This window comes from Lissotriton helveticus, chromosome 7, assembly GCF_964261635.1.
Source record: "Lissotriton helveticus chromosome 7, aLisHel1.1, whole genome shotgun sequence".
Taxonomy (NCBI): domain Eukaryota; kingdom Metazoa; phylum Chordata; class Amphibia; order Caudata; family Salamandridae; genus Lissotriton; species Lissotriton helveticus.
The window spans coordinates 392,948,966-392,969,075 of NC_136068.1; the positions used below are offsets into that span (position 1 = coordinate 392,948,966).

At 44.2% G+C, this 20,110-nt stretch overlaps 1 protein-coding gene across 3 annotated transcripts in view; it reads left to right on the forward strand.

Annotated features, from left to right (window-relative positions):
- Positions 1 to 20,110, forward strand: part of SMIM19 (small integral membrane protein 19) — a 136,286-nt gene that overhangs the window by 14,275 nt on the left and 101,901 nt on the right. For 2 of the 3 annotated variants that reach the window (XM_078652238.1, XM_078652239.1), the window contains exon 2: positions 15,222 to 15,359. In XM_078652238.1, coding sequence (XP_078508364.1) covers positions 15,226 to 15,359 — 134 coding nt within the window. In that variant the 5' untranslated portion in view covers positions 15,222 to 15,225. Of the gene's footprint in view, positions 1 to 591; positions 695 to 15,221; positions 15,360 to 20,110 lie in introns of all 3 variants that reach the window. The other variant, XM_078652240.1, reaches the window with a different exon arrangement.

Genomic DNA, 20,110 nt, shown 5'->3' on the forward strand with positions numbered 1-20,110 from the left:
ATGTCCCAGGGCCAGAACTTTTAATTCCTTTTTCGAGAGTTCGCAGATCTTTTCAGGAGTGAGGTAGTATTTCTCTAACCCTAGGTCAATTAAAAAGTTCTTAATGTAGGCTAGCCATTTTATTTTTAAAGCGTGGTCTAGTGTCATAGCATCTGCCACTATCAACTTAGTGAGAGCATTCTTTTCCGAGGTCCAAATACGGCGCCATAAAAGTAGAGGTTGTATTCTTGCCAGATCCTCAATGTATGGAACGCCTAGTTCAACATGGCATGCATACGTTGAGGATCGCTTTGGGGCCATCAGGAGAAACCTCAAAAAAGCATTCTCTGCAATCTGTAGGGTTGAGACATCCATGTGTCCCCATACGCCAGCCCCATATAGAGCTGTTGACTGGCATTTGGCTCTATATATTGCTAGTAATTCCAGGGGTGGTCGTTTTCCCAATTTTTGCGAGAAGGACACCAGGGCCGCTATGGCTCTCTTTAAGCAGTGTTTCCTTGCTTCTATTGCCGCTTTCCAAGTCAGTTTTTTGTCTATTATAATGCCCAGATAGCAGTATTCAGATGTAAACTCTATTTTTTGTTTTTTAAGGGTTAAATCTTTGGGGTGTTTCCTCCCTGTACCTGCCGTCATCACGAAAGTCTTTGTGACATTTATGTGGAGGTCAAGACTGCCCATAAACAAAGAGTATCTGGTGAGTACCCTCTGGAGTTCGCGTGGAGTCCGTGCCAGCAGGACGGCGTCGTCTGCATAGAGTAGAGCGGGAATCTGGTGATGTTTTGCCTGTGGGAGGTCCTGGGCACCCTTTAAGAGCTCAACCTCCAAGTTGTTAGTATAGAGGGAGAATAAGAAAGGGGCCAGGACGCATCCTTGTCTGACTCCACGCTCCACACTAAATGGCGTCGACAGCTCTCCCTTTGTGCCAAAACGGACTCTAGCAGAAGGTTTCAGGTACAGTTCCCTTAAAAAGTTCAAGAGTTGCAAATCTACCCCATTTGTGACAGCACGGACCATAATTTGGTGTGTGAGACGCAATCAAACGCGGCAGACAAGTCCACGTATACCATATAGAGTCTGTCTTGCTTTGCGTGTATATATTTTCCCATAATGATAGAAAGATTTAGGGCCTGTTCCACTGTTCCAAATCCTTCCCGGAAACCAAATTGTAACTCGGACAGAATGCCTCTCTCCTCCGCCCACTGCTGAAGTCGATCCAAGATCACCCTACCTGCTACCTTTCCCAACGAATCCAACAAGGATATTGGACGATAGCAGGCAGGGTCCTGGCGATTACCCTTTTTAAAAATCGGAACCATCACAGACCTTGTCCAGGTCTGCAGAATTCCTTTCCTTGCAGCTGCCGTGCATACCCTAGTAATAATAGGGGCCCAAAGGTCTGTATTATGTTTAAAAAAATCTGCCGGGACTCCATCCGGCCCTGGAGCTTTTCCGTTTTTACTTAGTTTCAGGGCCAGGAGGACCTCCGAGATTTCGAAATCTATTTGGATAGGGTAAGTTGGGGCCGCTAAATTTTCTCCTTCAGATTCTTGACCTGTTGTTTGACTTTGAAATATTTTGGAGAAATGCGTGACCCATACTGCCTCTTCTATGGCGACTTCAATTTTTGGGGTTTTATCGTCTACCAGAAAAGGGCTCTCACTACTCTCCAGAAGGCTTCGCTATTTTTTTCTTGGGCGCTAGAATGAAGTTCGTCCCACAAAGCCTGCTTTATTTCCGCCTTTCTCTTTTTTCGAATTTCGAGATATTCCTTTCTCAGTGTTGCTATTTGAAGGGGGTCTCTGTCATCTTTATTTAGTGCTACCTTGAGCTTGGTATGAGCCTGGGTGCAATCATGGCTAAACCAGCCTTTTTTATGGGGAGGACCAGTTTTTGGTTTTGCTGTAAGTAGGGATTTAATTTTTTCCATGATTTGTGAGAAGTTACTAAGAATTTCCTCATCTTCTGTCGTTAAATCTAGGCAATTCTTAATCTGGGGATATACTGATTTTATCAGCTCTTCAGTGAGTGCCCCGGGGTTTATCTTCCCCCACTTTATTGTATATCCATTTAAATGGCCCAGAGTTATGTTATTCTGACTCAATGCTTTGTCTATTGTCAAGGCTAAAGATTGTTGGTGGATAAAATTCAGTTCCAATTTAAGGGCTGAGTGATCACTTAGGGTGTTTGGTATCACTTCAAAATGCTTCGCTCTAGTTTGAAGACCAGCGGATATTAGAATATAATCAACCGTTGTGTTGAATCCCCTTCCTAGATAGGTCGGTTCTAGGCATTTGGTACTACCATCCAGAGTATTTACTATTTGGAGATCAAGGTCTGATAGAAGATCATTCATTATTCCACCAATCTTATTATGACAAAAATGAGTGAGGGGGTTACCTTCCTCTGTCACCATCCCTGGACATTTTTTTCCTAGGAGATTACAATAGTGTAAGTTGAAGTCCCCTACCCATATTATAAATACAGGACCCTTTGCTCCTCTTTTCTGGCTTAGGATAGTTAGTTTCTCGTATAGATATCCCAATACTCTCTGGAGCTGCAGTTCCTCAAGGTTGTTATAAAAATTAATAAGGACAACAGACTCATTTTTAGGTAGTGAGAGGTAGATAATCTGAAAGTTATGGTCCAGTTCGATGGTAGTTAGTTTTATTTGTTGGATGGTATTAGCTATATGGATATTTAGTCCTCCCTTTGGCCTGCCCTTTGGGCCCACCAAAGCAGGTGAAAAATACGTCCTATAGCCCTGTAAATGAAGTACTGTTGGCGACCATGTCTCCTGTAGGCAGACTATTTGGTGTCTACACACAAGATGCATGATACTCCCATCCTCAATTTTGGACCGCAGTCCCGCAGTGTTCCAGGAAACTATAGTCAAAGGGGGAGAGACACTCATAGGGGTGTTATCAATTTGGGAATGGTGATGAATGTCGGGATTATGTGGAGTTGGGGAGTCAGGGTCTTCTGACTGTGATGGTCAGTCCACTGACTCTAAGCCGCTATACATGTTCATTAAGGGTATTCCATTCCAGCCCTCCCAACGAGGTTGTTCTCTATAATTTCTCCGCTGTTCTTGTCCCCTCCACTCTTCCCTATCTCTTCCCCGATAGCGGGGGCCCACTGTGTACCAGGGTCCATCACTTTGGGAGGGACCGTCCGGAAATCTCGGTGGATAGAAAAAAGAGAGGCGCTTTGTGCCAATCCCCCCGTTAAGGCTGAACTCCTCCCCTGAGCAGATGTGCTCCACTATTCTAGGGTCTTCAAATGTAATTAAGATACAATCACCCTGTATAGTCTTTCTTCCCTGACCGACCCAGGGGGCTCTTCTAACCATCAAGATTCTCGTTGAACAGTAAGGGGGGGGTGGGCGGTTTATACTGAGCCAATGTTGGATCTTATTTTTTAGCGACCAGTTTGGTTCGGATTTTAAATCCACCAATTCTGGAACGCCAGTCAGGATGACTACAAATGGGCTTGCTTCTGGCGGAAGGGTTACTGGGCGTGTTTCGCTCGGTTGATTTCTCTCCCTCTCTCTATTTATTTGGGGTTGTTTTATTTTCGTAGCTGTACTTTTGGGGTCACAAAGGATGTTATTTTTTACAGTTGGGGTGTTTGCAGGTGGATTGTCTGTTGCTTTTTTCTTAGCCACTGTCGTACTAGTGGGCATTGATGCTGCAGTCGGTATAGGGGTCGATTTTTTTTTTTTTTTTTTTTTTTTTTTACTTGGGGCACAGTAATTAGGCTAGACGGCTTGGTCGTCACTGGTTTGTGTGTTTTTTGTGCCTCTTGGATACGGTTAGAATTTTGTTTCGGTTTCATCAGGGCTGAGAGTTCAGCTATCGCTTTTTCTAAATTTGTTAGTGTAGCTTGTATTGGTATAAGTTTTTTGTAGAAGATCTCCAATTTTGGCTAATAAATCTGAGTTATATCCTTGATCTAGTTCGTATGTTAGTGGGGCATTTGGTGCTATTTCTGGATTTATAGGAGGTGAAACATCGTGTAGATGGTGTATCACCGCAGTATGCCTATTCTGGTTTTCAGGTAGAGGGGAGCGACGTATGTTCTCTATTAACTCTGTTCTAGGTGGTGTTTGTTTACCTGTTTGTATGTTTATCGCTACCTGTTTCTTTTTTTTTTTTTTTTTTTTTTTTATAGCTCCCTCCCTCCTCCCTCTTGCCTGTCTTACCTCTTCAGGGGTGGGGTGCGGGACTAGCTCTGGGGTCTTTTCTAAATCTGATGTTAGATTCCGAGAGTTGCGATAATTGCGAGACCGACAGGTCAATTATGTTTGGAAGGCTCTGCCTTTGGGTTCCACCCTCACTATATCTTTGGTCCTTATGAGATACCGGTGTTCTTGCATTTGCCAGGTGTCCCATAGATGATCTTCTAGCCTCTAGTAGGTCTTGGGATACCCTGCGTTCAATAAGCGTAATACTTTGGTCAATAAAGGAGTTTGCCTTCGTTATGAAACTATCTATGGGGCCAGTGAGTTGCCCTTTTTTTGCCGCAGTCCTACTTCTGGATCCTCTAGGACATGGTTCTGAGTTTGAAATTTTTTAGAGTCTGTTACCCCCAGAATTAGGGGGGTGGCCCGGCCCGGCCCTAATCGGCCTTTAACGGCCTAAAACGGCCCGCTCTTTGCCTGGTCTTCGCGCGCGTCCCGCGTCCGGAGTCCGGGCTTTATGGAAGGGGGCGGGAAGAGGCACCAGGTGCGTGAGATGTTGCAGCGCAAGCACCTCTGGTCCTCGCAGTCCCGCTCCCGTTTGGTAGGGCGTGGTCTCCTCTCCCGGAAGCAGTGACCGAGCACACGGGCTCCCAGGTCAAGGGGCAAAGTCAGTAAAAATAGCAGGCACAGAAAGGCTCCTCACGACTACGAGCGGCCCCCGCGAGTCGTTTTAAAGGTCCCACAGATGAGGGGGCGGGAAGAGGCACCAGGTGCGCGAGATGTTGCAGCGCAAGCACCTCTGGTCCTCGCAGTCCCGCTCCTGTTTGGTAGGGTGTGGTCTCCTCTCCCAGCAGCAGTGACCGAGCACACGGGCTCCCAGGTCAAGGGGCAAAGTCAGTACAAATAGCAGGCACAGAAAGGCTCCTCACGTCGCACGACTACGAGTGCAATGGGAGTGACACCCACAGAGAACAGGCACTGCACCAATGCTATAGGAATGACACCCATAGCGAACAGGCACTGCACCAGTGCAATGGGAATGTCACCCATAGAGAACAGGCACTGCACCAATGCTATAGGAATGACACCCATAGAGAACAGGCATTGCACCAGTGCAATGGGAATGTCACCCATAGAGAACAGGCACTGCACCAATGCTATAGGAATGACACCCATAGCGAACAGGCACTGCACCAGTGCAATGGGAATGTCACCCATAGAGAACAGGCACTGCACCAATGCTATAGGAATGACACCCATAGCGAACAGGCACTGCACCAGTGCAATGGGAATGTCACCCATAGAGAACAAGCACTGCACCAATGCTGTGAGTGACACCCATAGGGAACAGGCACTGCACTAGTGCAATGGGAATGACGCCCATAGAGAACAGGCACTGCACCAATGCTATGATATTGACACCCATAGGGGACAGGCACTGCACCAGTGCTATAGGAATGACACCCATAGAGAACAAGCAGTGCACCAATGATATGAGAGTGACACCCACAGAGAACAGGCACTGCACTAGGTGGCTCTGTGTAGGTGGCTCCGTGTGTGGGTGGCTCTGTGAATGACTGTATGGGTGGCTTTGTATGTGTGTGTGTGTGTGTGTGTGTGTGTGTGTGTGGGGGGGGGGGGGGTGGCTTTGTGTGTGGCTCTGTGTTGGTGTAAATGCAATAGGTCATGCATTTGTGAGCAATTAAGCTATTGGCATTGTAAATGACAAAATGCCAATTATTTATAACCAAAACATAAAATGTCATGAGCAATGCCAATAGTTCTAACTTTAACAATGCCCAGACCATTGCATTGTAAATGCTTGTTTTACTTCTTTGTGAAGTGTCAACATACGAATAAGTAAATCTATAAAGCTATTGGGTAATTTTGTTTAGTGGATGGTTGAATAATAGAGTATATTCTGTGTGGGGAAAAAAAGCCTTGAGCAACATGGCCTGTGTCTCTTTCAGAACCGCATACAAATATTAGTTGCCCAAATGCCCTGTTTGTGGTTGACTGGTGTAACATAGGTCTCCCACCCTCTGTGGTCATCCGTTCTGACGCTTTCCTTGCGCATCAGTAAGGCGGCCATTATGGCTATTTTGTAGGGGGTCCACATCATTATGTGTGATTTCCTTGTTTTGAGTCTGTGCCGTTGGTGTCTCCTATGACTCCAGAGGTTCTTCACGCGGCTATCCAGATCTGAAGATCCGTGCTGCCACAAACACTCTTTTATCCCAAATGCCTAGACTTCTTTTATTTTGTCCAGGCCTTACCTTTAAACTGGTCTTCCCTGTGATGTTTTGCCCTTGCCACCTAGTTTGTTCTTTTATTGTACTGCTGTTTACTTCTAAAGAAAGACTGGGAACTCTGGGTCCATTTGGTATTTCTCTGACATCTAAAAACAACCGAACCCCCGAACTGTCCCTGGCGTTGCTCCTCCTTTTCAGTACTATTTTCCCTGTATCGCACCTCTGTTTCAAGGAATTTTATTTGCCTTTACCTCTTGTAGGGGGGAAATAAGACGGAGAATAGAATCAAGAAAAAGTTAAAATTCAGGATGAGTGAGCAGAAGAGAAAGTATTAAAAGAAGGAAAAAAGTTGAACAGAGATGAGACACCAGCGAAACCGCATACCTACACACCAAACTATATATTTCAACTCCACAATCCACAACATAATCCACAACATACTCCCAATCCACACCATATAGTGTCACCACCGGAGCACCAAACATCATTCACCACCACCATTTTGCATCAGTGCACCACCTAAGCAGTCAGTCTGCCCTTGGAATCTGGCATCGGTTGATTCTCCCCATGTGTCAGTCTGTTGCTTGTGTTCTAATTAAATTACTGTTTTCCAAAATCCACGGCCCCGTTATTTATGTCCCGGTCCCCCATAAAAAGTTTTTAAAACAAATGAGCATGAGAACAGGCAGGAAGAAGTTGCCAGCAGTGCAAGTACAAAAAAAGTAGAAGGGTGTTTTTTTTTTTTTTTTTTTTTTTTAGTTAAAGATCTTTTTTTAAGCAGGCTTTTCAGTTGAAAATGTTTCTTCGTTTGTATAAAGGTAACGAATGCTTAACACTTTTTTAATTTTTTTTTATAACTTTCAACATAATGCACGGCAGCCACAATGCTCTACAACATCGCCAAAAGTTCTGGCTAAACACATATTGCCACATGGGCGAGACCCATTGGCGAAGCCAATGCTTGGTTTTTTTGTAGGCAAGTGGAGATTAACTGATTTGACCAGAATCACACGATGTGGAGTTGACCCCGAGGCTCGAACCTTTGGTTTCCCAGCTCCAAAGTCGGCAGCCTAGCCGTGAGACCACATCATCTCCCCAAGGCGTGGTTCTAAAGTGAGGATGGAGGACATGTGGCTTTCATTTAAACACAACATCCCTGCAACTTTTATTTCTTAAGCACGGCTCCCGCTTTATGGATGCCGCGCATTATGTTTCGCCTTTGTTTCAATCAAGAAGGTAGCATGTGTGATTTGGCAGGTTGCACAGCATTCATTTTAGCAGCACTGCATCCATGCGACTTTTATTTTATCAGCATAGCGCTTGCTGCATAGACGCCACATGTGGTTTTTTTTTTTGGTTTTTTTTTTTGTTTTTGTTTTTTTATAAATCAAAAAGTTAGTGTGTGATTTTGCATATAGATCAATCATGGTGAGGTTTTCTTTGAATCAAAACATCCCCCCCCCCTCCTCTTTCTGATTATACCCATAGGTTCTTGTGGGTCTCGTCAGCCAGCCATTGAGATAGCGATCCCTACCTGTTACAGTGGAAATGAGTGGCCGGTACACTGGGGTCTTATGTAGTGAACTGAGTGCTGGCCAGGCAACAGTTTATTCCCTGCATGCAGCCCTTAGTGACTCGTTTCAGGACGTTGGAAGACACTTGCCATTCCGACTCTCCTTCACTTTTAGTTACTACGCATTGCCTAATTTTTCACAAATTCTTCAGTGTTTGCAGTTGGCTGACTCCTTTAAATGTCTTTGTAAAGTGTGTCCAGAAGGTATAAGCCAACTGCTTGCTAACAGCATGGCTCCTTAGAGGGATTGTCAATTAGAAATCCCGTTGTACTTTGTTAGTTGGCCTTTAACCAAACCTAGCCCAAGGAAGGAGGTGCTGTAATGTAGGCATGAGTGAGCACTGGTGACTACTTGCTTTTGTTCAGTGTTGCTGCTTTACCCTTCCACACATCACTTCTCCATGTTGCTGTCCCTTCACCCCGACTCTTTTGTTCTTCCTTGCTTGCCCATCCCGCTCTTCCACCTGTAAATAGAAAAAAGCGCTATGGTGCGGCCCCAGCGCTGGCTGGGACATAGCACTTTTTAGGTCGGAGGAGGCTTCTTGTGAGGGCTCAAAACTTCTCCTTGTGGGTCGGACTCCTCCCAAACATCTGATTGGCCTTTGCGTGTGTCTTTCAATAATGAAAGCATGAAAATGGCCAAAGGTGGGTGCATGACCCAACTCTTCTTAACATGTTCCCTCCCACGGTGTTTTGCTCTCGAGAGCGAGCAGCGGGTGGCAGCTGCATTCCTCCCTTGTCGTGGATCAGGTTACTAATTAGCAGCCTGCGCTCCATGTTTGCAGCCCTCCCTCTCTCTTCTTTGTTTGATCTTTGTAGCGTGAACCGGTTTCACTTTAGGGACTGCGGACCGCGCTTGTTCTAAACTTCAGTTCAGCACGAGTATCGGCGATTCAATAATTGGAGTCCCAGCAGCATACAAGCATTTGGCTAAGCCAGGCACACAATACTGGCCCAGCGGCAGCGTAGTTTCTCCTTTTCATGCGGCCTAAAACAAAATCTGTTCTAAGTGAGAGCCATTAGCAGATTGACTAACACTGAAATTACAGCAATCAAATAAGCAGGGCTATTCTCTGTAAATAATTGTTAATTTTATCATTTTTCACGTCCGGAGATGGCTGTAAAACGTTGCCACCAAATGCGTACTTTGTTAAGCATGACTGCTAGCCTTTTGTTCTGGGATATAGTTTGGTCGGGTGTGGAGCGGTTTGTGTTGGCGTTCAACAAACAGTACTTACTGAGAGAGAGAGAAAATGCTTTATTTGATTTTAGAAAATTAATAAAATAATAAAAATAGATTTTAAACACAATATGTAAACATATCTGGGCCAACAGTACACAATTTTCAATATTAATATCTATCCAGTTATACTTTTCTTCACAATACTTTTCAACAGTCCAGTCACAATGCCTATACAATACATATTATCCAATAGTTCTAGCTATAAAAGGGCTTGATCCATCTTGCTCTTTCCTTGGAATAAAATTTACAAAAAAAGGTCACATGCATTGTTTGTACAGATATGTTATCACATGGACAATAGTAAAGGTCTTGACCAATCATTGATAGCTGGATATGTAACCAGACGATGGAAACTATCAAACCTAAACCTAGTGAGGACATGTCTGTCGTACCCGCCGATACACCACACTAGGTGAGGTTGAATGCGATGGGTGACCAGAGTCAATTTGTGCTGGATCACACAACTTTTTATTAATTTCCACCACGATTCTAAGAGACTCAAGATGTGTCAGACATAAAACTTTAAACTCTTTCCTAGATATATAGCACATAGTTTCTGTATTAATATAAAAATCTGGTCTGCTCAAATATTTTCAACATTTTCTTACATAGTTCAGCTAGGGAATATTTTTAGCCTGATCAACCTCATAGAGTCCTTAATGATTTTTCGATTCAACCCTAAAATATGGGAAGTCCAGACTCTGCCAGAGCATAATTGGTTGTATTTTAATTACATCCGATATTTAAAGAATCCCCAATTCACTGTGGCAATTCTAGACAGATGTGCTCTGTGGAATAGCTAAAATTAACCTTAAAAAAGCATTTTCTACTAACTGGATTGGGGAAGCATCATAAAACCCCCAAACTCCTGCCCCATATATTGCAATGCTTATGCATTTGGCTTGATAGATTTTGAGAAGAATCCCCGGGGGCCTTCTCAAACGACCCTTCCTGCTATTTTCATGAGTGAGTCTAAAAGGGATATGGGTCGATAACCAGCCAGGTTTTCACGATCCCCTTTTCAAAAAATAGGAATTATCACAGACTCTGACCAAGATTTAATGAACACCCTTTGCACAACATGCTTCTAGAACTCTAGTTAACAGGGGGGACCATTACTCTGTGGTGCATTCGTACAGGTCTAGCGGTACCCCATCGGGTCCTGGTGCCTTGCCTCCTTTGCTTGCATTAATAGCCGCTAAGACTTCATCACAAGTGGAGAAGTGTGGCTCACCGATTAAAGCGGCAGACCCTCAGGCAGAGGTCTGGCCCGGGACCAGGGTTCAATTCCCGACGCGGCAGGGTCTTGGGCTCAATGTCCACTGACTTGATAATTCTCGCCTCAGTGCCTACTCTAATCATGGGTCCCACTCTGCAACTCTGGGCAATAGCTTGCTTAATCTCCACAACGGCCTCAAAAGCGCTAGGATGCCTGGCTTCACCTTGGGGGTGCCCAGTAGAGGGCATCTCACAGGGAAAGCCAGGAAGGGTTCCACAGCGGTATACAGCGCCAGGATGCCGGAAAGGTGATAGTGCGCTTTACAAGTATACATGCATACATGCATGCGTACATAATCTAGATATCAATAGGCAAGAATTCAGTGGAATCTCTAGATGGTTGTGAATCCGGAACTGTAGTAGTATCCTCTTTCCCCTTGTTACTATAGACATTTGGAAAAAAAATCAATCCACGACTTCTCATCAATAGCAACCTCTATCTGTGTTAGAAAAAACGGAGCGTTTACTGCCTACCAAAATGAGGTACAATCCTTGCGCAGGGATGCTTCATAAAGGTTGGTCAAAGCTTGTTCTTTAATTTCTTTCATACGGTTTTTCCTAGCAAGGTTGTATGCATTCATACACGCTCTGATTTCCTCTTGAACTCTCTATTCTATGAAGAGCAGCCTTTAAAGATGAATAGGTTTTGGTGCACATGCTGTAGAACCATCCATTATTCATTTTAGTTGAGAGCATTATGGGGAGACTCCGCGTATTTTGTACAATTATTGTAATTGACAAAAACTCGCTCCATATGAGAGGTGCCTTCTTGTAAGCACTCCACTATAGGGCCCATAGCCTCGATAATAATCTGTTTATTCAACACCATCGGGTCTTTCTTCCCCCAACGTAGAGAATAACCGTTTTGGCAGGCCAAGACAATATCTTGAGTCCAAGCCAAACTATTTAAATTTGATTGAATACCTGATGGGGGAAGCACTATATTAATACTCGGGGGGGAAGATGGTCACTCAAGATGTTGGGATGAGTTGTGAATTTATCAAACCAATTCGCATAGCAATTTGGAACGATAATAAAATCGATCAAAGATTTGAGGCCTCGACCAATGAACGTGTAACCAAAGTCCACTGGTGGGGAGCACAACATGTTGGGCAAAACCCAGATCAAAAGATGCCATGATTTAATTGAATCTCTCCCCCCCCCCCCTTCTGAGTGAGCAAAGTGAACCACGTGGTCATTCTCTTCTACTTCTGTACCACATGACCCACATTCAGCCAGAGAACATATACTAGCATAAAAATCACCACGCCACATGTTACCAAACTCATCATCCATCCCTTTTGAGACTACCATTTTACACATCATCACGAAGGCTCTTTAAAACAATCCCCCAGTTGACCCCTGTCTATATTATAAAAAATTACAACCACTACCTCAACTTGCAAATGAACGGTGACAATTTGGTAAAATGTGGTTGATTTTGTAATTTTAATATTTTGGACTCAGTACATTTGAAATATAAACACAAATCCCCCCCTCCCCCCCCCCCCCCTTGTGTCCCCCCATGAACTGACCGCATTGGTCGGGTATGGAAGGTCTTAAAACCCTCTAAATGTATCTCGTTCAACAACCACATCTCCTGGAGACAAAGAATAACAAAGTTATGAATGAAATCCGTCCATACTGGATTATTCACCTTAGTTTGCAGGCCAGCAGTGTTCCAGAAAACCACTCTAGTGGTCCCTTGGACAGTAACATTTGATGTGCTAATCGCCTGCCCACTCGAATCCTGGCCTTGGCTCCCCATTCTCCGCGCTACTCCGATCAAACTAGAATCAATGTTTACACTAGATGGTACTTCTATAGATTCTCCCCTACTTGATAGGTCACTCTGATTATCTTTTAATGGCCCCACAAGTCTTGTTGGTGTTATTTCACTTAAGTTTTGAGAAACCAGGGAAACATTGGGGTTATAGTAATCATTGGATATTGGATGCAAAACATCTACTGAGGCTCCCCCCACTTGTAACTTCACTCTGAGCAACATTTAATAACCCAGAGGATTCAATGAAAGTTCCCCTAGCGGGTTCTTTAAACTTGCGACAGGATTATAATAATCTTTAGCAGCTAGAAGTCAATCAACCTCATCTAGAAATTGAAGGGGGCCCTAATCTATTTGTTACCTCTAGATTAAAGGTCGGGTTACTGTTGGACTGTGAGCGTGGGTGTAAGGCTATATGCTTATTGTACGTTCTGGGCTGATAAAAAAATAACCCAAAGGAAGAACTTTAATGCCATATTTCGTAAAATTATTATCTCCGGTTCGACCAAGGATTTCGTGAACCAAAGCTGGGGATCCCAAAGAAAGAACGACACAATCACCTCTAAACTTTTCTGCTTGTTCCACCCAGGAGACGCGTCTTACTATTTTAAAAAATGAGAACATCTGTTGCGTCAGGCCTATTTTACTCCCTAGGCAATGAATAGCTTTGTTCCTCAGAGTAACCCAGGTTTCTTTTCCCCCTCGGAGGATGGAGGAACATTAGCCAAGACCAAAGTAAAGAACCGCAGCAGGGGGAAGATTTAAATTGAATTGTTTGGGAGAATGTTCCTACTTGTTCTGGTGCTCCTAGACTAGGACGTGAATCTCATACGAGTAAGGCGCACCGTCTGGCTTCAACTCTCTTTCACTCTCTCTAGTTTCCATTGCCTTGTTTAGTGAACCACTGAGGGGACTATCCTTCATTTTCATGGATCCAAGTAATCCACTACTTCTCTCCCTCTCAGTTAACTGCTTTCCAATACCCAAGTCACTCGCTTGTAAGATCTCACTATAGGGGTTAGCTGTTCTATCATCACTGTAGGTCACAGGCTGTCTATTTATCGCTTTCTTTAAGGGGCTCATACAACCTAGAATAGTATCCAGGCCTATTTCTATTTTATCTAATCTCTTCTCCATAGTGCCAATAGATTCTTTAATATATTTGGTAAAGTCAGTTAACAAACTCCTCATCCCAGTTGGATTGTTATTGGGGTGGCTGTATTTATTTATGTAGAATTAGGACCAATTAAAGCGGTTGCCAAATTGTACAACTTTCATGGCTACTATTACCACAACCAACACTGATTCTTCCTGTAAAGTATACACACTGTGGCTTTGTTTCCTGCAAGCATGTTTTTAGTGTCATGCTACCTATGCTGTTCTTTATAAAGTGCAATATTCGCCACAGATTCTTGTAGCTGTCTTTCTAAAAAAAAAAAATAACCGCTAAAAAAAAAAAACGCCGACCAGCTGAAGTAAACTGTCGGCTTACATGTAAAACAGAAAAATAAATTTTAAAAAGCATTTACATTGCAATAGGTCTCGCATTTACGCGAGTTTGAGCTATTGCCATTGTAAATGACAATACCTTTTATTCATGTTTTGGTTTTTAAAACATAAATAAATGGCATTGTCATTTACAATGCTAATAGCTTAAAATCTCGCAAAGGCGACACCTATTGGCTATGCCAATGCTTGTATTGGAAGAGAGGAATGCTGGGCATTTGTCGGAGTTCACACTTAGGAAGGCTGCAGCTGGGTAAGTATTTTATTTCTTACACCTTATTGTCCCTCCTTCATTAACCAGTGTGGAATGCCCGGCAAAGTACAAAAACTTATCTGTTTTCCTGGGCTGTGGGGAATGGGTGTAATTTGTTTGCCAAGGCAGTCCAGCGGTTTTAATAAAGCAAATCTTTATCTCAGTTGGCTTACTTGTTTTCATCTCGTTTATCAGCACACTGAAGAACCGTGCCACCCTCCCCCGCCCATACAAGCTCATTCACCCCTTTACAAGCTTATAATCGATTTCATTCTGACTCTACCAGCTATGCCAAATCTTCCTGGTGGGTCCCATTTTCTAAAATGTATTTTTCCCATTCCCTCCAGTTTTAAACTGCTGCATCAATTCACGCCGATCAAGCACACCCAATAGAGTGACTAGTACAGTGCGTCCCAAACCCAAGGCAAGCGCTGCCGTGTGCAACAGAGCTGGAGAAAGAACATGGTACTGGTGTATATAAAATATGCAGTATTCAGGAGTGCGCACACACAATTATTTTCTTTTTTTAACTTATATAAATTAACCTAAATCAGAGTGGCTTTGGCCAGGATGAAGATCGTGTACCTGTTAAACATTTACATTATCTGGTGGTGATATTTTCAAATGATTGAATGTTGCTTGCATACTTTTGCGATGCAGTGGCAGCAACCTATCATTATTTTGTGTGATTGAGTTTACTCCAAGGCATCATGCAGGCCGGTACTCAGAGCTTGGGAATTAGATACAATGTTCAGGTTTATTTGAAACGTTAAGTTAATTTCATTTTTAACGTGTCTTGCCAGATTTCTTGGTGAGTACATGAGATGTTGCTCTTGTTGTTCGTTCTCGATGACTACAGAGATTCCCCCCGCTCTTAGGAGATAATTTTATTTCTGGAAAATGTTATCTTTTTGGTCATAACACACACAAACGTATCCTAGCCATTCACTTACCGTGTTTTGAATCGAGTATTATTAGACACAAGTAAACTATACTTAAACGTGCACGTATGACGTAACATTTACTTCGTATTGTATTTATCCCAGAATAATGCTCTGCATGGGTAAATGCTTCAGGTCCGAAAGGCGAGACCTATTGGCTATGCAAATACTTGTTCCCTACAGTTTTATGACTTTCTTTCTTCCACCCACAGAGCTATGGCAGGAGGTTACGGTACAATGGGAGATGATCAAACAATCGACTACTCTGTTCACGAAGCCTGGAATGAAGCAACCAACGTTTACCTGATTGTGATTCTGGTCAGCTTTGGCCTCTTCCTGTATGCTAGAAAGTGAGTGCACTTAAGAACTGTCCCAAAACTCGCCAACCGCTTCTCTAGGCCGTGTTAAAAAAGCAAAGTGGCTAATGAGTGTGTAACTCCTACCTAATTGTAGTGCAATTAAGAGTTGCACATTAGATAGGAATCCCTGTTGGAAGGCTCTGCTATTTTCAAACAATAGCTCATTGGGAGGAAGTTTTCAGGGTGGCAATGGAAGTCAGTTGGTGTGGCAGGGCTACTTTGCATAGTGGAAGAAAGTGCAATTTACATGTGCAAAATTAATTCTGTTGAACCTGTTTCACGATTCAGGATTCCTTTGTCTGTCTAGTCACTTAGCAAATCCTATTGTACTTTAGCTTGCATTTCCGTAACAATCACCTGTAATAATATATAGACCTCCACAATGAGTTTTATTTTTTTACTCCCCCTAGAAATAGTGACTTGAGGAATTGTTTCCTTTTCCGTGAAGTGAAAAAACCTGAAAATCAGAGAAGAGTAAACATGATGTATAAAGAGGGAGTAAACAAGTCTTAATGCAAGCTTGAAGGCTTGGGGGAAATGTTCTTGAACTGCTTTGGGCCTACCTATTCGGTCTCCTCAGACCAAAACATCACTATTTTTTTTTTTTTTTTTTCGTTTTGTTTGGGGAAACAGGCTTTATGAGACAAAGGGCAAATTGAATGGTGTACTAGGGTAGAAAATCCACAAGCTTACTTCATGTATAAAAAGGAGGTGCTGGCATAGAGCATAAGGATCAAAATAGGAAAAATGTATCCACCATATTGTTTCGAAATGTTCTTGCTACTGAAGGGCAGTTCAAAGACCTCAACAAAAATCCAGCTTGGAATAAATAAAGGCCATGTTTTTGGAACTGAAAAATATGCTTAGCTAGCAATAACCACCCGACACTGCCAAGGAAACTGTTCCACAAAACAAGCATGCGCCAAAGCACTAGAGCTTCCCATCCCAAGGAGCCTAGACCCAGCAGCTGCCAACATTCTTGGCCAGACTAGGCCACCTATACCTGACTGGAGCCATGGATTTAGGAGAGGCCTGAGATGCGACCACTGCCACACTGGTTCTCCAGAGCAAACTCCACACCACCAGTGTGGCAGGAGACTACAAGATAAGTCTAATTTCTGTGTTCGCTGCTGGTTCTCTGCCTGACAGTGGGATCTGGTTTCCCTTAAATTTGGATCATAATTTCATCAGTTGGCAAGTGGAGGCTGAAGACAGAGGCTTGACATCGCATACCTTTCAGCATGAATTATGCAGAGCCTCCAAAATCTCCGTAAGGGATAGCTCCCTGTTGGCTGCACATGCACCAGGAACCTCAGATTGCTTCAGCATATAGTAGCGCACAAGTGTAGGCCTCTTCTGGTGAAACCCTTCATACTTTTTTATTCTGTTTTATTAGCTTTTGTGATTATACATAAAGCAGACATTTGCAGTTATAGGGAATCCATGCATTTCAGGCATACAGCATGTATTTACATTTGTTGGGTAACACAGTCCATGCATTCGTAATATATATATATATATATATATATATATATATATATATATACCCCCATACTGCAACCTAAAGATGGAAAGAAAAAAAATACATAAATCGAATGATCGTCGGTGTCCATGCATCACTAGTCATTGTTCAACAGTTGTCTTCCCAGGTGTGTATGTAATGGGTAACGGGTGCGGGCGTCTGTTAAACCTGTATTAACACGTCACATTTGGCATCCACAAATCAATGAACCACATCAAAAAATCTAAATACGGGGGGCTTAACTAACAGTGGGGGAGAATGCTATCCCCTAGTGCGGCTCCTTATCATTTTAGGATAAACGTCTGTTACCTTAGACCACTTCTCTTGTGGTGAATCCTTTCATGACCTGGGAAATCTGGTGCTGCTTTCCTGATGGACAGAAATGTCCAGAGAGAAGACTGCAAGGCAGTAGTAAAGCAATGCGCGTTGCTAATTGTGTAGGTGGGTCCTCTGAGTAAAAGATCTAACAAGAAGTTTACTAAGATAGGTGGAGAGCATAGCAGGGGATCCAGGTCCGATGCCGTTCACAAATTAACCTAGAATGCCAACACTGATTTATATGGGGGATTGGTCCTTGGGGCTTAGGACTCCTCACTTGGGTCCATCGGATATTTCAAAAGGTACTGTCCTCAGATACCAGCCATGCTGTTATCACCACAGACGTTTTCTGGAGAATCAGTCCATAGACCATAAAGAGGCATGGGTGTTACACTTATTTTCCTTGAAAGGAAGAAGAGGCTTCAGAATGTCAAGCCAGGGTGGTGAGGCAAGATGAGCATAGGTTTTCATATTCACGATAACCATGGTTAGGGTTGAGAAGGTGGAAAGGCAGAGCCAAAGGTTGCATCCATATGATTTGGAAGGTGTTACTTGATCTACCCTTCTTATGAACTTTGGGAGCTGCTGGTTCCAGAGGATGCAAAAATCTGTCTCTAGAAGACCACAAAGAAAATAGAGTGTGTAATATTAGAGGTTTTCTTGTCCAGTAGGAAGGGTTTCAGATGCTTTGAGAACCAGCCTGTTGTATTTGGAAAACGATAAAAATACTCTGCGAACACAGATGTGTTTCTCTTCCACAACTGATAAGTGTTGGGCACAAGCCGGTTTTCTGGTTGATATACCCAACAAGAGACACATTGTCTACTCTGAGGAGGGTATAGGGTTGTGACTGTGGTTTGGCCAGGCTTTTTCACAGCAAATGTATGCATTGGGTAATGTGAATGTGACATTCCTCCAGGGTCTGTGTTCTGCCTTTGCACCAGTTGCTTGAATTCAGTGAAAAGCGATTGGGTTGGGCTTACAAGACTAGCAAGGAACCCTGATAGTCTATGCCATAGCCTGACCTTGTTTTCGGTACCAAGACCCCTCACCTAATGGGCAGCCTCTTCAGAATGAACCAAGCAATAAGCCAGCCTATTATAGAAGAAAGGGGGGTCGGGTAAAAAACAGTTTGACCTGGTTTGAAAGTTTGTAGCTGTGGCTCGAGGCCTCTACCAATCAAACCGCCTCTCCAGTGCAATTTATAGGGAAAAAGAATACCAACAAGTTGTAGTTACCAGAAGCATGCAGGAATGGGTCATGTTGAAACTAAATTAAAGTTCATAGATGACTGGTTTTGTAATATTCACGTAGAAAGGACAGCTTACTCCCTCTGCTTACCTCAACGTGCTGCTGTGCACACAGCAGTGAACGGGTGCACACAATTATTAGATTCTAACACACAGAAGAAAAATATTAGAAGGAACATTGGCATACGTCCCCGGATATTAGCCTCTCGTCCACGACCCAGGCAAGGGCAGCAGAAGAATCTGCCTCCTTTGTCTAAGTGATTAGAAAGGCAGCAGAAGTTTTTAGGCTCCTTTTACCTACCACTTAGGTGAAAATGAATCTACTCTCGAAGTTCCTCAGGCCTTTAATATCCAGCCAAGAACCTCTATTACCCCTTTCAATGAGACCCTCCCTGATGTCCTGATGGTCACCGGGTGAAACCAGCATCTAGCCTCACAGTGAATGGGCAAGTAGCAAGTCATCACAAACCCACCCTTAGAGATCCTGACTTTCTCATCCAGCTTTTCACCCCAGAGAGCTTGGTAGTACATGTGTCAATCAATCAGCATTTTGTGTAGCGCGCTACTCACCCAGTAGGGTCTCAAGGCGCTGGGGGGAGGGGTCCGTTACTGCTCGAAAAGCCAGGTCTTGAGTTGCTTCCTGAAGGAGAGGTGGTCCTGGGTCAGCCGTAGGTGGATGGGGAGGGAGTTCCAAGTCTTAGCGCCAGGTAGGAGAAGGATCTTCCTCCAGCGGTGGCTCTGCGAATGCGTGGTACGGCGGCGAGGGCGAGGCTGGCAGATCGTAGCTGGCGGGTGGGTGTGTAGAAAGTGAGGCGGCTGTTGAGGTACTTCGGGCCCATGTCGTGGAGAGCCTTGTGTGCGTGGGTGAGGAGTCTAAACGTGATCCTCTTGTTGACGGGGAGCCAGTGCAGGTCTCAGGTGGGTCGAGATGTGGCTGTGGCGAGGGATGTCCAGGATGAGTCGTGCGGAGGCGTTATGTATGCGCTGGAGTCTTTTCTGTAGTTTAGCAGTGGTTCCTGCGTAGAGGGTGTTCCCGTAGTCCAGTCGGCTGGTGACGTGTGCCTGGGTGACCATCTTCCTGGTTTCAGTGGGGATCCATCGGAAGATCTTACGGAGCATGCGCAGGGTGTTAAAGCACGATGACGATACGGCGTTGACTTGTCTGGTCATCGAGAGGGAGGAGTCCAGGATGAAGTCAGAAAGGGCAATCCCTGGACACTTTACTTCAAAAAGCAAACTCTTACCGCCAGTACTTTAACATTCACTCATCCCACACATGCAAAGGTGTCGGCTAAATCGCCCTTTCTGACTTACAGTGATACTAGTACCCTGTTCCCTGGAACCTGTGGGGTCCTAATTTTTTTCACTAAAGTGCACAGCTATGTCCAGGATGAAGCCCAGGTTTCATGCGTGGTCCGTTGGCTTGGGGGTGGTGCCCAGGGCAGGGGGCCACCAGGAGTCGTCCCAGGCGGCGGGCGATGATCCCAGGATGAGGACTTCCGTCTTGTCTGAGTTCAGTTTCAGGCGGCTGTTCTTCATCCACTCTGTGACGTCTTTCATCCCTTCGTGAAGGCTGGCTCTGGCGGGGTCGTTGGAGAGGGAGAGGATCAGCTGGGTGTCGTCGGCGTAGGAGATGATGTTAAGGTTGTGTT